This window comes from Culex quinquefasciatus, chromosome 2 (assembly GCF_015732765.1).
Source record: "Culex quinquefasciatus strain JHB chromosome 2, VPISU_Cqui_1.0_pri_paternal, whole genome shotgun sequence".
Taxonomy (NCBI): Eukaryota; Metazoa; Arthropoda; class Insecta; order Diptera; family Culicidae; genus Culex; species Culex quinquefasciatus.
The window spans coordinates 216,869,311-216,887,786 of NC_051862.1; the positions used below are offsets into that span (position 1 = coordinate 216,869,311).

Genomic DNA, 18,476 nt, shown 5'->3' on the forward strand with positions numbered 1-18,476 from the left:
ATTCACAAGTGCACTTTGTGCCAGTTAAGAGTACATTTTCAAAATTTGATGTGGACCGTTAAGTCATAATTATTATTTGCATTTTTTTTACCAGTTAAGGGTCTAATTAAAAAAAATAATGTGGACCGTTAAGTCACAATTCATAAAAGCACTTTTTACTAGTAAAGAATTCATTTTATAAAAAAAGTGATGTGGACCATTAAGTCCATTTTCAAAATTTGATGTGGGCCGTTAAGTCATAATTATTATTTGCATTTTTTTTACCAGTTAAGATTCTTATTTAAAAAAAAAATAGTGTGTTAAGTCACTATAAGAGTTCATTTTTTTTTTACTTAATGTGGACCTTTAAGTCACTAATCATAAAGGCATTTTTACTAGTAAAGAATTCATTTTCAGTATTTAATGTAGACCGTTAAGTCACAATTCAAAAGAGCACTTTTTCCCATTTATTAATCCATTTTATTTCGCTATTTTGTAAGGAATCGAAATTTCTATTCTATATTTCTATTGACATCTTAAATCTTTCAATTGAAATGCTTCTGCCAACCTCATCGAATTTAAATGGTTTCCGCTGTCACCCGAAGCTAAAATTGCGTAAAATGGTACAAAAGTTCGCATCCGATGCGCAAAAAAGGGTCCTCCTGGAAAACTTTATCCCCGCTTAACAATAGACATTTCTCGTTCTTTAGCCCTAGCCAAGACGAACAAGTTCGAGGAGATTTCCGGAAACGACCCCGAGACCAGCAATCCCATTTTCCCTCCGGTAAGCCAATATCGGCGACTTTTGGTCTTTGCAGCAAACACCACCACCACCCAAGACGGCGACCCATTCACAAGATCAAACTTTATGCGAATAATATGGTGCTCGTTGCAAACTGTGTCCCACGAGCGAGCGAACTTCATATGTGATAACTATAAACATAAACTTTAGCCGGGGAGTTTAATTTTCCTCTGGGTGTCATGCCCCCCAACTTCCTTCATGGCGCGCAAGTCGACGACTCTTGGCAAAGTGTATGCATAAAGTGCAGTTTTCTTGGCAAGGGAGTCGTCCTTGGCACAACAGTCACAGACGCAGCGCGGGGATTTTGGGCGAGTGTAAGTTGAAATCTCGGGAAAACAGTGGGAAAATTATGAAAATTAGTTAGAAAAATATTTATTTAAGAACAAAATTTCAAATAAAACATGATAACATAAAATTATATTGAAAAGCTACAATTTCAAAATGTAACTTGTTGTGAAACCGTTATGCAACATAAATATTTGGCAAACATTGTAAAATTTAAATTATATTTTTCACCATGTCATGTCATAGACCAGTTGTACTGATATACACAGAACACAATTTTTTTTGACTGCAGCAAATTACAGACATGCTGTTCTTTCGCTTGAATTGACATATCTGCAACATATTATGTTGCAAACAAGTTGCAGAAATGTTGAACATATTTATGTTGCAAGCCTTGATTTTGATGTAAGTTGCAACATATTTTGTCGCAGACCAGCTGCATTGCAACACAAAATATTAAAAAAAAATAACAAATTTGTTGATTTTTCGATAAAATTGCATGATAAATTATGTTGCAAACAAGTTGCAATAGAGTTGCACATCAACATATCATTTTTAAATGCAAAATAAATATGTTTTATGTTGCATACTTTATAAATTTGTTGCACAACTTTTTTCTGCGATAAGCTTAATGTAGCTTTTTTGTTTTAATGGATGATGTTTTACTAAAAAAATAAGTTTTTTTTATTCTTAATTTAGGGGTTGTGCAACCCCCACGGGAAGTCTCCGAATACTTCCTTCCACACACTTACAGACACACTCACACAATCCCAGAGCAGTGTCAACAGCAGTTTTCCTGAATTTGGCATGCACCAGAGTGTAGTTTTTCAGCACACAGCATCCAGTGCTGTACTGCAGCGGAAGGAAAGAAAGAATTAACAAAATATATAGAGATCCTCTTACAAAATAGACAAAATAGACAAGGAAAGGGGAGAGAGGTCCTTGAGAGGGGGAGGGACATCTTTGTGGAAGAGATAGAGTTCGCTCAAGTTTGCGTGTGACATACTCTCGTACACTCAGTTGACTTTTTTATATGGACCCTTAAAGGATTCACATCATGTTTTAAAATTATTGATGTAATGTTGACTAAATGAACCGTTAAGTGGAAAATGATTACTTTGCATTTGTGGATTGAGAGTCCACTTAAATCTTGGAAGATGGCGAATTAACGATGCACAACATCCAGAGCAAATTTTGACTTAACGGTCCACATCGAATTTTGAAAATGGACCCTTACTGTTTTAAAAGTTGCCGATTCGGTCTTAACGATCCACATCAAATTTTATAATACGATCTGTAACTACAGTCAGACTAAAGTATGACCCCTAAACTACGTCAAAGTGATTTAACATTTTTTGATTCAAGATGGCGGCCGTGTATGGCCGTGACGAAATATTGAAAAAATGCATTCAATTATCTAATAGGCAATCAACTATTAAAATTTGACTAAAATGGGGTCGCAGAACTCGAATTTGATGTTTAAAACAAGAAAAAGAAATAAAAACAAAAAAAATGTTCGTGGTTCGATTATCCGAAGTTCCATACAAACCTTCGGATAATCGAAACATCGGATAATCGAGGCTTCGGATAATAGAGTATGGACTGTAGTTAAAAGAGCACTCATGAATTGTGAATCATATATGAATCATTCCAGGTCAACTGAGTACACTTTTGGACTCGACCTTAGAGCGTCCAATTTCCCGTCCCGGGAAAAAAATTCCCGGGAATTCCCGGGATTTCCCGAAAAAAAATATTTCCCGTTTCCCGGGAAATTTGTAAATTTCCCGGGAATTCCCGAAATTCAAGCGGAAGTATACATTTTCCTAACTTCTTGGCACATTTTTTTTAATTTACAAAAAAAAATGAAAACACTCAATTTTATTTTATTTAATTCAATTTCATGTTCTTCTAACTTATCAGTTCGTCTAAAAATTCTCGTCAAGGAATATTTCAGATAATATTAGTTTCTGACTTGTTTTCTGAAGCTTTTACAACTGGGATCTTGTTTATTCGTAAAGTAACACAAATTACGATATTTTGGAATGAAAATTAACTATTATAATTCTGGTTAGTTTTTTAAACGAAAATATAACAATCATCTAAAAATATGGTACCTCTTTTTGCCAAGATCAATATTAAGTTTTTTTTTCACGATTATGTTTACCATGGCCAAATTGAATGAAAATTGAAAAAAAAATATCATTTGATGTTTCAAAGAGGGTTGTGAAAGAAGAATTTGGTTAATTTGTTAAAAAGTGTTTACAGTTTAATATAAAGAATTTACACTAACAGAGCGTAAGCGAAATTAATATGAAACTACTTTTATTGCTTTGAAAATTCTTTTAGCCGAAGTCATTTTTAAGCTGATCATTATAAAACTACTTCGTATTGTATAGAAGGTGTACAAAAAATGCAAACATATTTAAAAATCTAGCTCCAAATATTTAAAAACTTTGACTTGTGATTTCATAAAAGAAATATTTTTAGTGAAAAGGCAGTTTTAAGGTGAATTCAATGCGTAAGATTTGTTATGGACAAAAAGATTTGTCAACAAATCCATATTTTCTTCATGATTTTTTTTTTTTTTTTTTTTCATTTCAACGTCATCTCAATATTATTCTTTATCATGTTCTCTCAAACTGTTCACAACTCCATAATTAATTGCAAATTTATGGTTTTGAAGCATGGATTGATTTCACTCGCTGTCCAAACACTGTGATTAGAAAAATAATACTGCACGATGGTAGTGAAATAAAACAAATAAAAATATAAGGAATTGGTCAAATTTTAATGTCAATACTTAAAACGTTAAAATATAATAAAATTACATCACAAAAAAAATATTCAAATATTCTTAACTTGTCATTTGGGTGTCATTTTTGTATATTTTCATAGATTTTGAGTGCAAAATATTTTTTTTTCTTTAAGGCCGATGCAAATATTTAAAAAAGTTTTTGTCCCTCGGCCCTGGCCGTGTTTTAAAAATATTTGTACCAGCCTAAAAATTAATTGCCAAAAATATTACCTTTTATATATTTTTAATGCATTGTATTTACAAATATTTTGAAGGTTCAATTAAGATAACACAGATAAAATTTAAAATTGATGAAATTTTTATCTTAAAATCGTTTTTTTACTCCACTGAGTGCACTGAACTATTTCACCTCGGGAGGAAAAATCTCCCTGGGAAACCCCATGCAAGGTGGTGGTGGTGCTGGTTTTTGTGACTTTCCGCCACATTTGCAGGCTAGGCAAAGTTCACCAACATACCGGTGTGGAAAAATGTAAAAGAAGGTGCATCCCCCTTGGAGTTTCTCTCCTTGAGGTTCATGAGTTCTGCTGCCAAGTTGAGGCAAAAAAAGTAGAGGAATCTCTCCAAGGAGTAGCGGCAAGAGGGCGAAAAACTTTTTTAATAGTCAAAAGTTAAATTGTAAAGCTGTTTAGTGTGTAGTTGATTTCATTCACTTTTGATGGTGCTCGTCTGTCTCGTTCTCGAAATTTGCTCTACTGGCGAAGAATTTCTTCACACTCGATTCCACTCGAAATGCACTTCCAACCAACTCAGGAGTTCGATTCACCCATAAATCTTTTATCGTTCACTCAATTTCATAATTCAATTTCTTTTCCGAGATTTTTTTTTTTTGTTGCTCCTCTCAAAACCCTTTTCTCTTCTTTCAACAGTCTCCATTTCAAACCAAATGGATCAAGTTCACGTTTTCGCTCTGTATCGCCAACCAACCGCGCGCGTTTGCCAGCTGGTACCGCTTTTACCCTTTCTGCTTAATCTTTGTGTGTGTTTTTTTTTAGTATCATATTTTTTATCTGCGGTGGCAACGGAACCCAAAAGAAGAGGTCAGTTCGGTCGAGATCATCTTCTCTTTTTTATTTCATTTTCTTTTTAATATAATAAGTTTATTTTATCGCTCGAGGTTCACCGTCTACTGCTTCAGTTTTTCTTTTTTCTTTTCGTCGTTGAGTTGAACGACTTGTTTGTTTTGTGGATGTTGCTGTTGCGGCTGCTACTGTGCTGTGATAGGAGGGGGGCTGCTCTCCGGAAGGAAATTGAGCAACGTTGAAAGGATGGTTAACTTATGGTTTGTTTTCGAAAGTTTTTTTTTTCGATCCAATCTGGAGGGCATCAGCTGGGGTGAGGTTAAGTTTTTGAAGAACCCTTATTATTTTAAAGTTAAATTCAAAAAAATATGTGCATTTTAATTTTATACAATCGGGCTGTCAATCGTTTAGAGCGTTTGGTACGGTAAGTCCACGCATCCCTCCTGCTCAGTAGATTCTGTGAAATGTGATCCGTTCACAACATCCTCGCTGCGGTAAACAAAACGCAGTAGGGCTGGCCGCCTTTTGTCGTTGTAATACATTTTTGAGTGTTCTCGGAAAACTTTTCACCATGCTTTCATCGGAATGGCTGAGTTGGCGTTAGATTAGCTCAGATTAGAAGTTTTAAAATGAAGAATAGGCAAAAAAAGGCGTTGAAAAATATGACAAACACAAATTGCAACAAGCAATCCACAAAGTGGTAATTTTTGAAACAAGCAAACATTAAAGTATAAAAATTTTGGAAAAATTGGAAAGAGGGTTTTGCTAAATTTGTTTCATATTTTAATCTAAGGTAAAAAAAATATTTTTACATTAGCAAGATTTAAAATTAAATATTGAAATTTTCCCATCGAGTTTCTACATTGACACCCACTAAGATTAAAAATATCTTTTAAAGGGCCATATGTAAACGACGTGGCCACATTTTTGGAATTTCGATTAAGTACTCAACAAATCCACCTCCGTAGGCCGGCAACGAAATTAGGCAAAAATAAAATTAGTATTTTCAGTTTGTTTTAAAAATCTCTTCGGGAACATCCATAAAAGACGTGATTCTAGTAGGGTGAAGAGGAGGCGAAAGTCAAGCGATATGTGACAACATTCTAAACGGGCGTGAAGGTTAGAAAAAATACACAAATTGTTACGTCATTTGTGGATGACGAGAAACGCCAAGGAGCAGTTCTCTGCGGAATCGGTCTTTTTTCTTTAATTTTAATTTTTGTATCCGGCTGAAACTTTTTTGGTGCCTTCGGTATGCCCAAAGACGCCATTTTGCATCATTAGTTTGTTTATATAATTTTCCATACAAATTTGGCAGCTGTCCATACAACAATGATATGCGAAAATTAGAAAACCTGTATCTTTTGATGGAATTTTTGGATCAATTTGGTGTCTTCGGCAAATTTGTAGGTATGGATATGGACTACACTGAAAAAAATGATACACTTAAAAAATTGGTAATTTTTAATTTTACTTTTTGTCACTAAAACTTGATTTGCAAAAAAACACAATTTTTATTTTTTGTATATGTTTTAGAGGACATTAAATTCCAACTTTTCCGAAATTTCCAGAATGGGCAAAAAATCTTTGACCGAGTTATGATTTTTTGAATTAATACAGATTTTTTCGAAAAATCGAAATATTTGTCGCAAAAATTTTTCGACTTCAGTTTTTGATGTAAAATAAAATTTGCAATCAAAAAGTACTTTGGTGAAATTTTGATAAAGTGCACCGTTTTCAAGTTATAGTTATTTTTAGGTAACTTTTTCTGAAAACAGTCGCAGTTTTTCATTTTTTAAAATAAGTGCCCATTTTTGCCAACCTTTGAAAAAATATTTTTGAAAGGCTGAGAAAATTCTCTATAATTTGCTTTTTTGAAGTTTGTTGATACGACCCTTAGTTGCTGAGATATTACCATGCAAAGGTTAAAAAACAGGAAAATTGATGTTTTCTAAGTCTCACCCAAACAACTTTTTTTTTTATCTTGTATCATTTTTTTCAGTGTAGTCCATATCCATTCCTACAACTTTGCCGAAGACACCAAATCGATCAAAAACTTCCTTCAAAAGATACAGATTTTTTAATTTTCGCATATCGTTTTTGTATGGACAGCTGCCAAATTTGTATGGAAAATTATATGAACGAACTAATGATGCAAAATGGCTTCTTTGGGCATACCAAAGGCACAAAAAAAGTTTCAGCCGGATTTTCATTTTTTTAGAAAACACAGCAAAAAATCCGATGGTAAAATCGCATGCAAAAGCATGCATATCACCTTTGTGAGAAAAAGCATGTAATATTGTATGCGAAAACGTGTACACAAAAATCATGTACAAAAGAAAAATAAATAAATTTTGCACATCCCAAAAATAACATCAATCTGGTGAGAGTCAAATCCAGATTACAAAGTCCGCGCCCCAACCGTCTCGGCTATCTCACCGTCTTGTAAATGATGTGTGCAACGCCGATGTACCAGTAGGTTTCCCGTACGTCGTAAACTGAATTAACTGTATACGATGTATGGGGAACGTACAGCTAAATCGGTGTTGATCCAGCTAAATTCACAGCGGCGAGATAGCCGAGATGGTTGGGGCGCGGACTTGGTAATCTGGATATGACTCTCAACAGATTGATGTTATTTTTGGGGTGTGCAAAATTTATTTATTTTTCTTTTGTACATGCTTTTTGTGTACACGTTTTCGCATACAATATTACATGCTTTTTCTCACAAAGGTGATGTGCATGCTTTTGCATGCGATTTTACACAGATTTTTTTTACTGTGAAGTTAAAATTGGAGCATCCGGGCAAATTTTATTAAAAAAATGTTTCGTAAAAAAATAAAATTTAGTCAAAAGCGTTTTTGGTGTCGTTTGGCATACTAAAAAGATCTACAGAAAATAAAATCGTTTAATGGTCTCTTTTCTAAAAATCTCTTTACAACATCTGGGTTTCGTGCAAACTATTTTTTTCACGGCTGGAAAACCCGCCCTACCTTATCTAATTTATAAACTTTGGAGTGACGCAACATCTTTTGTCGCAAGCATGTCACGTTACAAAATGCCAGTGACATCTAATTGTCAAGCTGTTTTTGTCTAATGTCTTTAATCTTCATTTCGTCAGGAATAACATTTTTGTAAAATTGGATTTTCTATCACTGGAATTGGCAGGAGAAGGAAAAATATATGTTATAGATGTACTTCATCATCAGCTCACCGAGAGCTTGGAATTGTTCTGTCTTGTTTCGGAAGGCGATATACAGTCGATTCTCTGGTTGTCAATATCCAAGGGACCGTCGAGGAAGAGAATCATCAGTTTACAGAACGATGCAAAATGAAGACTCGATTGAAAATATGTTTTTCTTGGTACCCAGCTATGGGTGAGAATCATGGCAACGTCCAGCAAACAAAAACAAACTAATGTCAAACACCCTTCAAAGCATCGTTTCGCAAAGAAAAATGTCTATGCAAGCCATGAGATAGTGACAATATTGACAACCAGAAGAGATTTTTAAAGCAAACAGAATCCAAGGGACCGTCGAGGAAGAGATCCTTCAAGCAAGAGAAAATATCGAGGAATAAAGCCAATCGAAGTATGCAGTTTGAAGGGACTGAAGAATTCCTCGATAGATGGAGCAATATTGATATCGAGAAGATCGACAGCCAGAGAGTCGACTGTATTTTAAATTTTCCAACATTTTTTTTTCGATAAGTTTTGTGATATTCTCTCCAAAAACCTTCCCAAAAACTAACCTGGCACTTGGTACGGCGTGGGGGACGGCGCCGGCAGCCAGTAGGCGGCACTGATGGACGGGTACGCCTTCCCGTGCTCGTCGGTCATCCCGGCGGCGGCCAGCGACCCCCGCAGGGGACAGATGAGACTTGCCCCGCGGTCGACGCCGCTTCCTCCGCCGGGTGAGGACCCATTCGAGCCGGTCGTTGTGGTCGATCCGGGACTTCCCGGGGACTTGGTGCGACTTTTCAGCATTTTTGAATTTTTATTGATTTTTTTTTTTTTGGTTAATTATTTTTTGTTGGTTTTCGGCCGACGATTGCGGGTGCAAATTAAAATTTTCCGTTCGATTGGGTTTTGTTTGATGGAAAAACGGAAATCACAGGAAAAGCGACGGGAGAGTGGACACAGAATTTAATTATTTTGGGGGTGCGGTTTGTGTAACACACACGGAAACAGAGAATTTACACAGATTTTTTTTTTGTACAATTTTTGTTTCCACGTAAAAGCGATTTTTCTCCGGAAAAATTACACAAACACCAATGTAGCTTCTTCCTTTCGTTTTTTTCCGTTGAAATTCGACACAACAGAGAAAAAATACAGCTACACCACACAGGAACACATTGATTTATGCCATTATAATTTTATGCACCATTGATATAATTTTTGTTAATTAACACGAGTCGCGTTTTCGTCGCACACAGAGAAGGAAATTAAATAAAAAAAAACACACAACAATATAGACGACGACGCTGGATACAACCACACACTAATTGTTTCAGTTTTCCAAGTGAATTGTTACATAATGCATAGTCAGAATTTTTAAGTGAGTGCGTTTTCAAACTCTCTTTATCACGACTGCTTCATGGCCAATCGGCAACTGCACCGGCTGCGGCGACGAATCCTGCAAAATTGGTGGTGGTGGTGATCGAATTCTTTTTTTTTTTTTTTTTTTGAAACAGCAAATTAGGATGCGATCAACATTGAGCTACATGTACACAAATAGAAAAAGAAGTACACAAAAAAACATACAAAAAAACACAACACACGAAAATCACGCACTTTTTGGTTCGCGCGCTCAAATAAAAAAAAAATAGTAATAGTTTTAGCACAGTTTTGTAGTATTTTGTGACACGACACGGATAGAACAACACATAATATGAAAATGGATGGACGGAAAAAAAGAGTAAAAGGATGAGGCGATCGCTCGCGATCGGATGAGTCGTCAAATCGAGAGTGATCATTCGGAATCGGAAACCCGATCGCGGCGGCGACGAACTTCGCGCCTAATTATAGCCTAAATGTGAAGCGATCGGTGATTGGTTGATCGCGAGACCAAATGAAGAAGAAGAGCAAGAGTGGGAAGACAACCCTCCCCCCTTCGAAAACGGTTAGCACATCATGCCCAAGGAGTCGCCCCAGCAGCAGAAGGCGAGACAAAGTTAGATAAAAATTAGCACTGAAACGTTAGTAACCACACAACACAACAGCGGTCGAGTGAGCGATCGAATGGTATCGAGAACAAATAGACATTCCGATGGAGCCGAGCGGGATCGCTAATTATAAGTTTCTACAAGGAGGTTTGAGGAGTTGGTTGACGAACGAGGCTTTTCGTGGGGACAATTTTAGACTTTTTTAGACGACGAAGAGTTCGCAGTCGCAGTTTGAAATGGTAATGACATTTTTGGTATGTTGACGAACTTTTACAATTGTGGCACTTTTTGTGCACTTGAGATCGGTGACGAGGAATGTTGGAATTCAATGAAGAGAAAAATCCTAAAAGAAAAGAAGTCAAGAATACTACAGACAAAATTGTATAAGTCAAAAGACAAAACAAAAGTTTAAAACTTGTTTTGCATTTCTTCTCTGCTACTCTGCAAACACTATAATCTAATACTTCAATGGTATTGTACCTCAATATTCTAGTACTACAATGCCATGATACTACATCAATATATAACTACAGTTCCGTAATTCTAAAATGATACAGAACCACACAGCTTTAGCACTATGATATTCTAGTACTGCATTATGTGACATATTCAGTTAAAATTTATAATATCTTTGAACCAAGAAAATTTTGCAACTTTGCAAACTAAGAGCTATACAACCAGATTTATTTTCATTTGTAAATTGACGTTCTCGAGTACTTCCCTTCCGAAGAAGCATGATGATCTAGTACTACAATAATATTTCACCTCAGCATTCTAATACAAAAATGCCCCAATACTACAGTAATCTATCACTAAAGCTCTGTAGTACCAGAGTTTTAAAGAAGCATACAGATTTAGCACTGTGATATTCTAGTACTGCAATTTGTGTCTGTGTCAGCTTAAGGTTGGAATATCTTCAACACAAGAAAATCTTACAACATTTTAAACGAAAAACTCAGAAGACAATGCGACTTTTTTTATTTCTCTTGTCCCTTATTAAAATAATGGTCTAGTACTGCGGTGGTAGTGTACCACAGCGTTCTAGTACTACAATGTCCCGGTACGACAGTAATCTAGAAATGGAATTGTGCAGTACTAAAGAGCAATAGGAACACATAGCTCTAGTACTGTAGTTCCATAAGGGATAATCTTCTGGTACTGCAATTTGAGTGTTTTTTAATCTTTAAAAATACATTTTGATAAAAACATTTTCTTGAAAATTTTAAATTAGATCTCAAAGAATATGTGTAAAGCAATATTTCCTATTTTTCTAAAAATCGGGTATCCATTTTTTTTATGAATAATCCAATTCACAAAGAAAAATACAGACTGTTTAAATTTTATTCTTTTTTTTAGAGAGAATTGATTCATAAAGTACTAAATAAAATAACTAAAAAATAAAATATAAAAAGATAATTAACAGAAAGTATAACCAATTATACTGTCATAATTAAAAAAAAAAGAATTTATGAAAAAGTAAGTTTCACGTCGTTTTCCAATCTGAAAAATTCAAGATTTGTAAAAGGATAAAATAAATTTGATTAAAAATACACAAAAAGACGATGTTCAATGTGTTCTTAATAGTTTACTAGTGATTTTATAAGTTTTGCGATGAAAGATTTTTTTTGTTAAGAACTAAAACAAAAAATCAAATTTGCATTGCACCATATAAGGCATATTCTTTAAGAAATTGAATTTTGCAATCTCAGTTTTGAAAAAATATGCTTTGAAGAAAATTTCATGAGTAATTTCTAATCAAGAAAACATTTTCGAAAAATATCTTCAGATTTCTTTTCAAGTAGAGAAAACATCAAACTTTACAAAACCAGCTCAAATAAAAAAAAATCATTGAAATTCTGATACTGTAAAAAATTTGCAAAATATCAATGTTTTTTTTTTTTAAATAAAACTTCCTCTAGTTTTACGTCTTTTTCCGATCTCAAAAATTCGAAGTCAAAATGTTTTAAATAAATAATGCACTGAAACTGATATTCAATTTGTTCAAATAGTTCACAAGCGATTTTGCAAGTTTTTCAAGCATAGTTAAAATTTATAGCAAGAATAAATACTTTGAATAAATCTGAATTGCATATTTCAATCAAAGTAATGTTTTTTGAGAAATTTAAATTATGCAACAATTACAAGAACTTGAAAATCTAGCGAGAAATTCTTATTCGGCGGAGAACCATTTAATGAAAAGTTTGAAATATGTTTACTGATTTTTTTTAACAATTAATTAATAAAATATATGAATCAGATGGTTCTAAAAAAATTCAAAAAACCTAAACCTAAAAAAATGGATTTAGAGAATTTAGTGTTATTTTTTTTTAATTGGATGCATTTCTCTAAAAATTTAATGTTTAATTTCTTATTAATAACAGTTATCCTCGGCCTTTTTCAGGAAACAGAGAATATCTAAATACACAATAAATATATAAAATTCAAATATTCTAAGAAATATTGAAAAAATAATTAAATTGATTAAAATCACTAAATCATATTTTTTATGAAATTATTTTCATTTTTTTAAGTATTATCATGAATTTTAAAACTTATACAAATACACCAAGATATTTTTTAAGTTTCACAAATTAGAAAACTTGATTCTTTGAAGGAATGCAAACGTTTTGGGATATATTTGGTCGTCAGTGCATACCCTTTCAACATTTTTTTTAATTTTGTTATAAATGCATTTTTTTCACAATAGCTTCGTTTAAAAAAGACATCTTAAAATGGCATAACAATCTTTTTGTTTCAAAATTTAGGAAAAGTACTGAAAATTTTATCCTCACAGCAAAAATGCGTTTTAAATTATTTTCAGTTCCATTAAAATTTTAAAGATTTTTGAAGAAAAAAACCATAAACAACACATATAGATTGGACACAAAAATCATAAGCTGAATTTTCCATACAAACTCGATGTCTAAAAGAAATTTAAAATCATAATTTTATGTTTAATCCGAAACTAGAAGAAAAATCGAGGTTTGCCATTTTTAACCAAAATGAGAATTTTCGAAACTCTAGAACCCAGCAAAAAAAATCCTGGTTGCCCTCCGTTTTATCAGTCTTCTAATACTGCAGTTATCTGTCATTTCAGTTTACTAGTACTGCAATTTTTGATACTGCAGTTTTTTTGTACTGAAATCTGATATTACCATTGACTTTTAGTATTGAAGGATTTAAGATATAAACACTAGGGTTTTATGTCCAGTACATACTATAAATTTATAACAATGCATCTCTATGGTACTGAAATCCTGTAGTACTGAAGTCATCTAGTACTGAAGTCCTCTAGTACTGAAGTTCTTTAGCACTGAAGTTTTTCTAGTACTGAAGCCTTTTTAGTACTGACGTACTGTCGTTTTATTACTGAAGTCGTCTAGAACTGGACTCTTCTAGTACTGAGGTCTTCCTAGTACTGAAGACGTTTTTTAGTACTGAAGTTTTTCTAGTACTAAATTTCTATAGTACTGAAGTTTTCCTAGTACTGAAGTCGATTTAGTACTGAAGACTTTCTAGTACTTAAGTCGTCTAGTATTGAAAAAATCTAGTACTGAAGTCCTCTACTGAATTCCTCGAGTACTGAAATCCTCTAATACTGAAGTTTTCTAGTACTGTAGTCTTCTAGTCCTTTGGTTATCTCTTCTAGTTATTGAATGCAGTAGTTCTTTAATATTGCACTGTTCAAATACTGTAGTGCTCTAGTACTGCAATCTTCTAGGTTCCTTACCATTTGACATTAATTCCTTTTGCCTTTACAACATCTGCAACAAGCAAAAACTATTTCCTTTCCCGCACACACAATATATCACACAGGCTCAATAACCCTGCGATGCGCCAGTGGAATGATCTTTAAAGTATGTTGCGAAATTTTCCATCATCCAAATCAATACACCAAAGACTACTGTATCTGCTTCTAGCTACTTCTTCCCAGACGATTCCAGAGAGGGGCAGATGAACTCCAACCAACTGGCGACGGAAACATCAGCTCTCCGGGAAAACTCGAGTCTCACATGTGCAGATAAATAAAAATAAATGAAATCGCAATCAATGCTAGCCTCACCCACTTGAAAAAAGGGAAGGAAAAAGATCGAGGAAGAAAACTTATACAAAAATTGATTGAATTTTTGCTTATGTGTCTCTTCCGGACAAATGAGTACGAGGAGAAGGAAGAGGAGGCGATTATAAAAGTTATGTCAAGAATAATAAATAACCAAACATGGAAAGCAGAGAGAAAAGCACGCCCGGTAGGAATTTCAAGGAGCAGCAACATCAGCTCCCTCTGGTGGCATATGATGGAGCAATGTAGTACAAACAGATTGTGCTGAGCGCTCAACATCACAGAAGCTGCAGACCTCACGTATGACGACGGAGTCGTCGCAGGTTAGGGTGGTGCGAAAAATTGTGACGTTTTTTTTTGTTGAAGATTCGAAATTGATTCGACGTCATGGGACAAAGTCGAAGATTTCAAACCGATTCGATCTAACCAAACAAAGTTATAGGCCAAACAAGTTTGACAGCTAACAACACCATCTAGTGGCGAATTGCTCAAATCGCTTTTTCTGGACCACCCTACTGTTTATCTAGCAAACTGCACGGCTTGTACTAGTAGCTTCAGTCGCAACGGGATAGCTGCCGGTTAGCTCGTTCCAATAGTACAGGCAAAGAGTACTTGAACCGGTTTTGGTGCATACATAAAACTGAAGAGCCCGAAGATACATGAAGAGGGTGATGAGGGAGGGGAGGGGGGCAAAAGAGAGTGAAAATGCAACAAGTTTCAGCATTTGACACACATATTTATCGGGTGGCTGACTAACCCAGCCGAATGGGGAGATCAGCCTCTCACACGAAAGAGAGTCACGATAGAAAAAAAGGGGAGAAGAGTGACAGTTTTTGTTGCGTGTGACATAAAATGAGAGGATGTCGCGCGACATGTTGCGCGGCGGATGTTGCAGACACCCACGACGTGATTTGGCGAAGGAGGAAATTGGGAAATCCTCAGCGAAAAGTGAGTAATGGCTTAGAGGGAGTGTCGAGCTTGATTATTTGCTAATAAGATTTTAAAATGAAATTTGCAAAAAGAAAATTTAAAACAATATTTAAAAAATATTTTTAACTGTAAAACTAAATAAATTGATTTTTTTTACATGTTTTTGATTTATTTTTCTCAATTTTGAATAAATGAAACAAAGCAAATTTTCAAATTACCTTCTTATCTCCCAACATATGCCACAAATCCGTGCTGGTAAACCATTGCTGTCACCTAGAATTACTGCACTCAACTTCACTTTTTACCCCTCAAGCTCTGAGTCGTCCACGAACAAAACCCCGTAAGTGGCTCTACGCTGACTTCCACACAAAACATTCAACAAGCAAAAGCAAGAAAGCTTTTGGCCTCGGATGCTCTGCCCGAGCCGGTGTTGTGCACTCCGAGATAAGGTGACACTCTTGTTTGCCACTCCACTGCCGCTGCTAGGGAGCAGCTAAAAACGAAAGCTAATTTTTATCCCTCAACCGCAAATGCTCTTACTGTGGGGTTACAGGGGAATTGTTGGACAACTTAAGCTATTTCAACAAAAAATTAAAAAATAGAAATCCTTAAAAAATAATCAATTTTACAAATAATATCAAACTTATTATTAACACCAAAATCGGAAATTGATTATATTTATAATTTTTGAGTTAATTTAAACTTATGGGAGTCTCCCTATAACAAAAGAAAATTAGGTACACAAAAAAATACGATTATTAAAGTAACTTTTTTTCGAAAAAATGCGATTTTTAAAGTAACTTTTTCCGAAAAAATACCAAAATGATTTTTTTTTTAAATTATTAAATAAAAATTGAAAATCCGAAAATATAAAAATTAAAATTAAATATTTTATAATTTTGATATTTTTCAATTAAAATTTAATATTTTAAAATTTAAACATTCATCATTACGCCTGTTTGAAATATTAATCTTGATTCCAAAATTGTCTAAATATTTTTTCAAAAAATTCAAAAAAATATCACAAATGATAATTTGATTGAATGAATAAACTAAAAAAAGCGGTTCTCCACCAAAACCGAAAATTGACAATTATATTTTTAAGAATTAGCTCTAACTTATGAACTTATGGGAGCCTCTCCTATAACTAAAGAAAAATGTAGCACACGGAAAAAAATAAGATAACTTTTCAGAAATAAAATATCAAAACCAGTATTTTTAAATTATCACAAATTTCAATGAAAATTCAATATTTGAAATTTGAAAATTAAAATCCAATATTTTTATAATTTAAAATTTAAATTTAATATTTTAAAATTAAAAAAAAATATTTTAAAATTTAAACATTTAATATTACGCCTATTTGAAAAGAAAGTCTTGATTTAAAAAAATCAACAATGGAATTGAACCATTACTTGCTGAGATTTGATGGGGACTAAAAAACTAAAATTTTCTTTTTTCTGTTTTTCATCAACAAAAGGTCCAATGTTCAATGCCTCTTAGGCCATGTCATTGGTAATTTTTCTGAACTTTTCGAAAAACATAACTTTAGGAATAGGCAAAATGTTGCACACGGAAAAAAATACGATAACTTTTTCAGAAAAAAAATATCAAAACCAGTATTTTTAAATTATCAAAAAATTGAATGAAAATTCAATATTTGAAATTTTAAAATTAAAATCTAATATTTTTATAATTTAAAATTTAAATTTAATATTTTAAAATTTAAAAATAAGACACACTTAACAAAATCAATAAACGGGAATTTTTCAGCTAAAATTAAACTTTAAGTGGCTATATCTTGAAAACAGTGCGAAAAAAAAACGAAGTTGACTTTATAGCTGTCGGCCACCATTGCTAGTACCAACCACTAGTGTCTTCCTTTTATCTACAAGGACTTCGCCGCCCTGGGCTCCTAAGTGTATGAAAGTATGGCACGGAGCGACGGCGCCGAATACCCATATTTACACAAAGAATTTTAGAGCGCCCGCCGCGGGATTCGAACCGTCGACCTCTGGATTGTGAGTCCAGTGCGCGGTCCGATTGATCCACACGGGCGGGTCAGTGAAAACAGTGCACTTTATCAAAAAATCGGTAAAGTACTTTTCGAATGCAAAAAAAAGATTCATGCTTCATACTTTTCTATGGCTCAAAAATTGCGTTTTTTTGCCCCTAAAACATATAAAAAATAAATTAAAAAACTGATTTTGGCAGATTGAATTTTTGTGGCAAAAAAAGTTAATTTTAAAATCAGATTTTTTTTCCGTGTACCTATTTTTTTCTGAATAGTCCTCATCAATACCTACAACTTTGCCCAATACACCAATCGGTCAGAAAATTCCTTAAAAAATTACAGATTTTCGAATGTTTGCCAAAAGGACCCTACAAAGTTTAAGCCAAATCAAAAATACAAAAAATAAAAATCGACGAATATCTGCCGATTTTTTAGAGATTCGTAGATTTGGTCTCCATATAATTTTGGCAGCTGTCCATACAAAAATGGGACGTAAATATTCGAAAATCTGTAACTATTGAAGGAATTTTCTGGTCGATTTGGTTTCCTCAGCAGAGTTGCAGGTATTGATGAGGACTATTAAAAAAAATAGGAGCACGTAAAAAACATAATTTTGTCGATTTTGAAATTGATTTTTTATAACAAAAAATCAATTTCTATTTTAAATTATGAAATTACTTTAATTTTTTAAATCGTACAACACCTCGCAAACCTCCCCAAATTTCCGTACTAGCCACTTTCTTCTTTTTTCCCAGCGTCGCTCACTTATGCACTTTTCCACCACTAGCCGCAATCTAGTCTCGGGGAAAAGTGTGCACACTTTCATCTGGTGTCTACATTAAGGAGAACGCTCATTTCTGTGTGGTCATTGGATCTGCCGGGGGAAAAACAACATGATCCGACTTGGTGAGGTGGTTTCCAAGGGTCGTCGTCGCTTCACAAACCAGAAGAAGACGAAGCCGGCAAAGTTTAACACTTTTGTAGCTTGCCGAGAGACTTTCATCTAATCGCGTAATTTTAGCCCGTAAAGCTTCGCGGTCTAGCGGTGGGGTAATAAAATGCCGTGGATTTTCCCCCCCGCATCGAGTGAGTGTGATGCCGGCCCGTAATTAGTTGCTTATGCGCGATGACAGCACTTGTGTGTGTGTGCTCTAAGCTTGGTAACTTGAAGAGTTATGGCTTTGATGGTATGAGGAAGAGATGCCTTGTGTGTACTAACTTTGGTTGATAGTACACAAACATTTGCGCTTGGAGATGACTTTTGAGCCACTTGAGGTACTTGGATATTGCTGGAAAATTAACGGGGTAAAGGGAGTCGTTTGTTGCACACCTGTTACAAACGGAAAGTTTGAATTTTAATTTCTTAACGAATACATCATAAATTTAACACTTAGAACTATTTAAACATC

The 18,476-nt window shown here is 34.2% G+C and overlaps 2 protein-coding genes across 3 annotated transcripts in view; both read right to left on the reverse strand.

The window, feature by feature from the left end:
- LOC6049763 (CUGBP Elav-like family member 2) overlaps positions 1-18,476 on the reverse strand; it is a 247,728-nt gene that overhangs the window by 115,386 nt on the left and 113,866 nt on the right. The window lies entirely within an intron of this gene.
- LOC119767920 overlaps positions 1-18,476 on the reverse strand; it is a 46,865-nt gene that overhangs the window by 7,557 nt on the left and 20,832 nt on the right. The window contains exon 2 of the mRNA XM_038257898.1: positions 8,651-8,874. Within this exon, the coding sequence (XP_038113826.1) occupies positions 8,651-8,874 (224 nt within the window). The remainder of the gene's footprint in view (positions 1-8,650; positions 8,875-18,476) is intronic.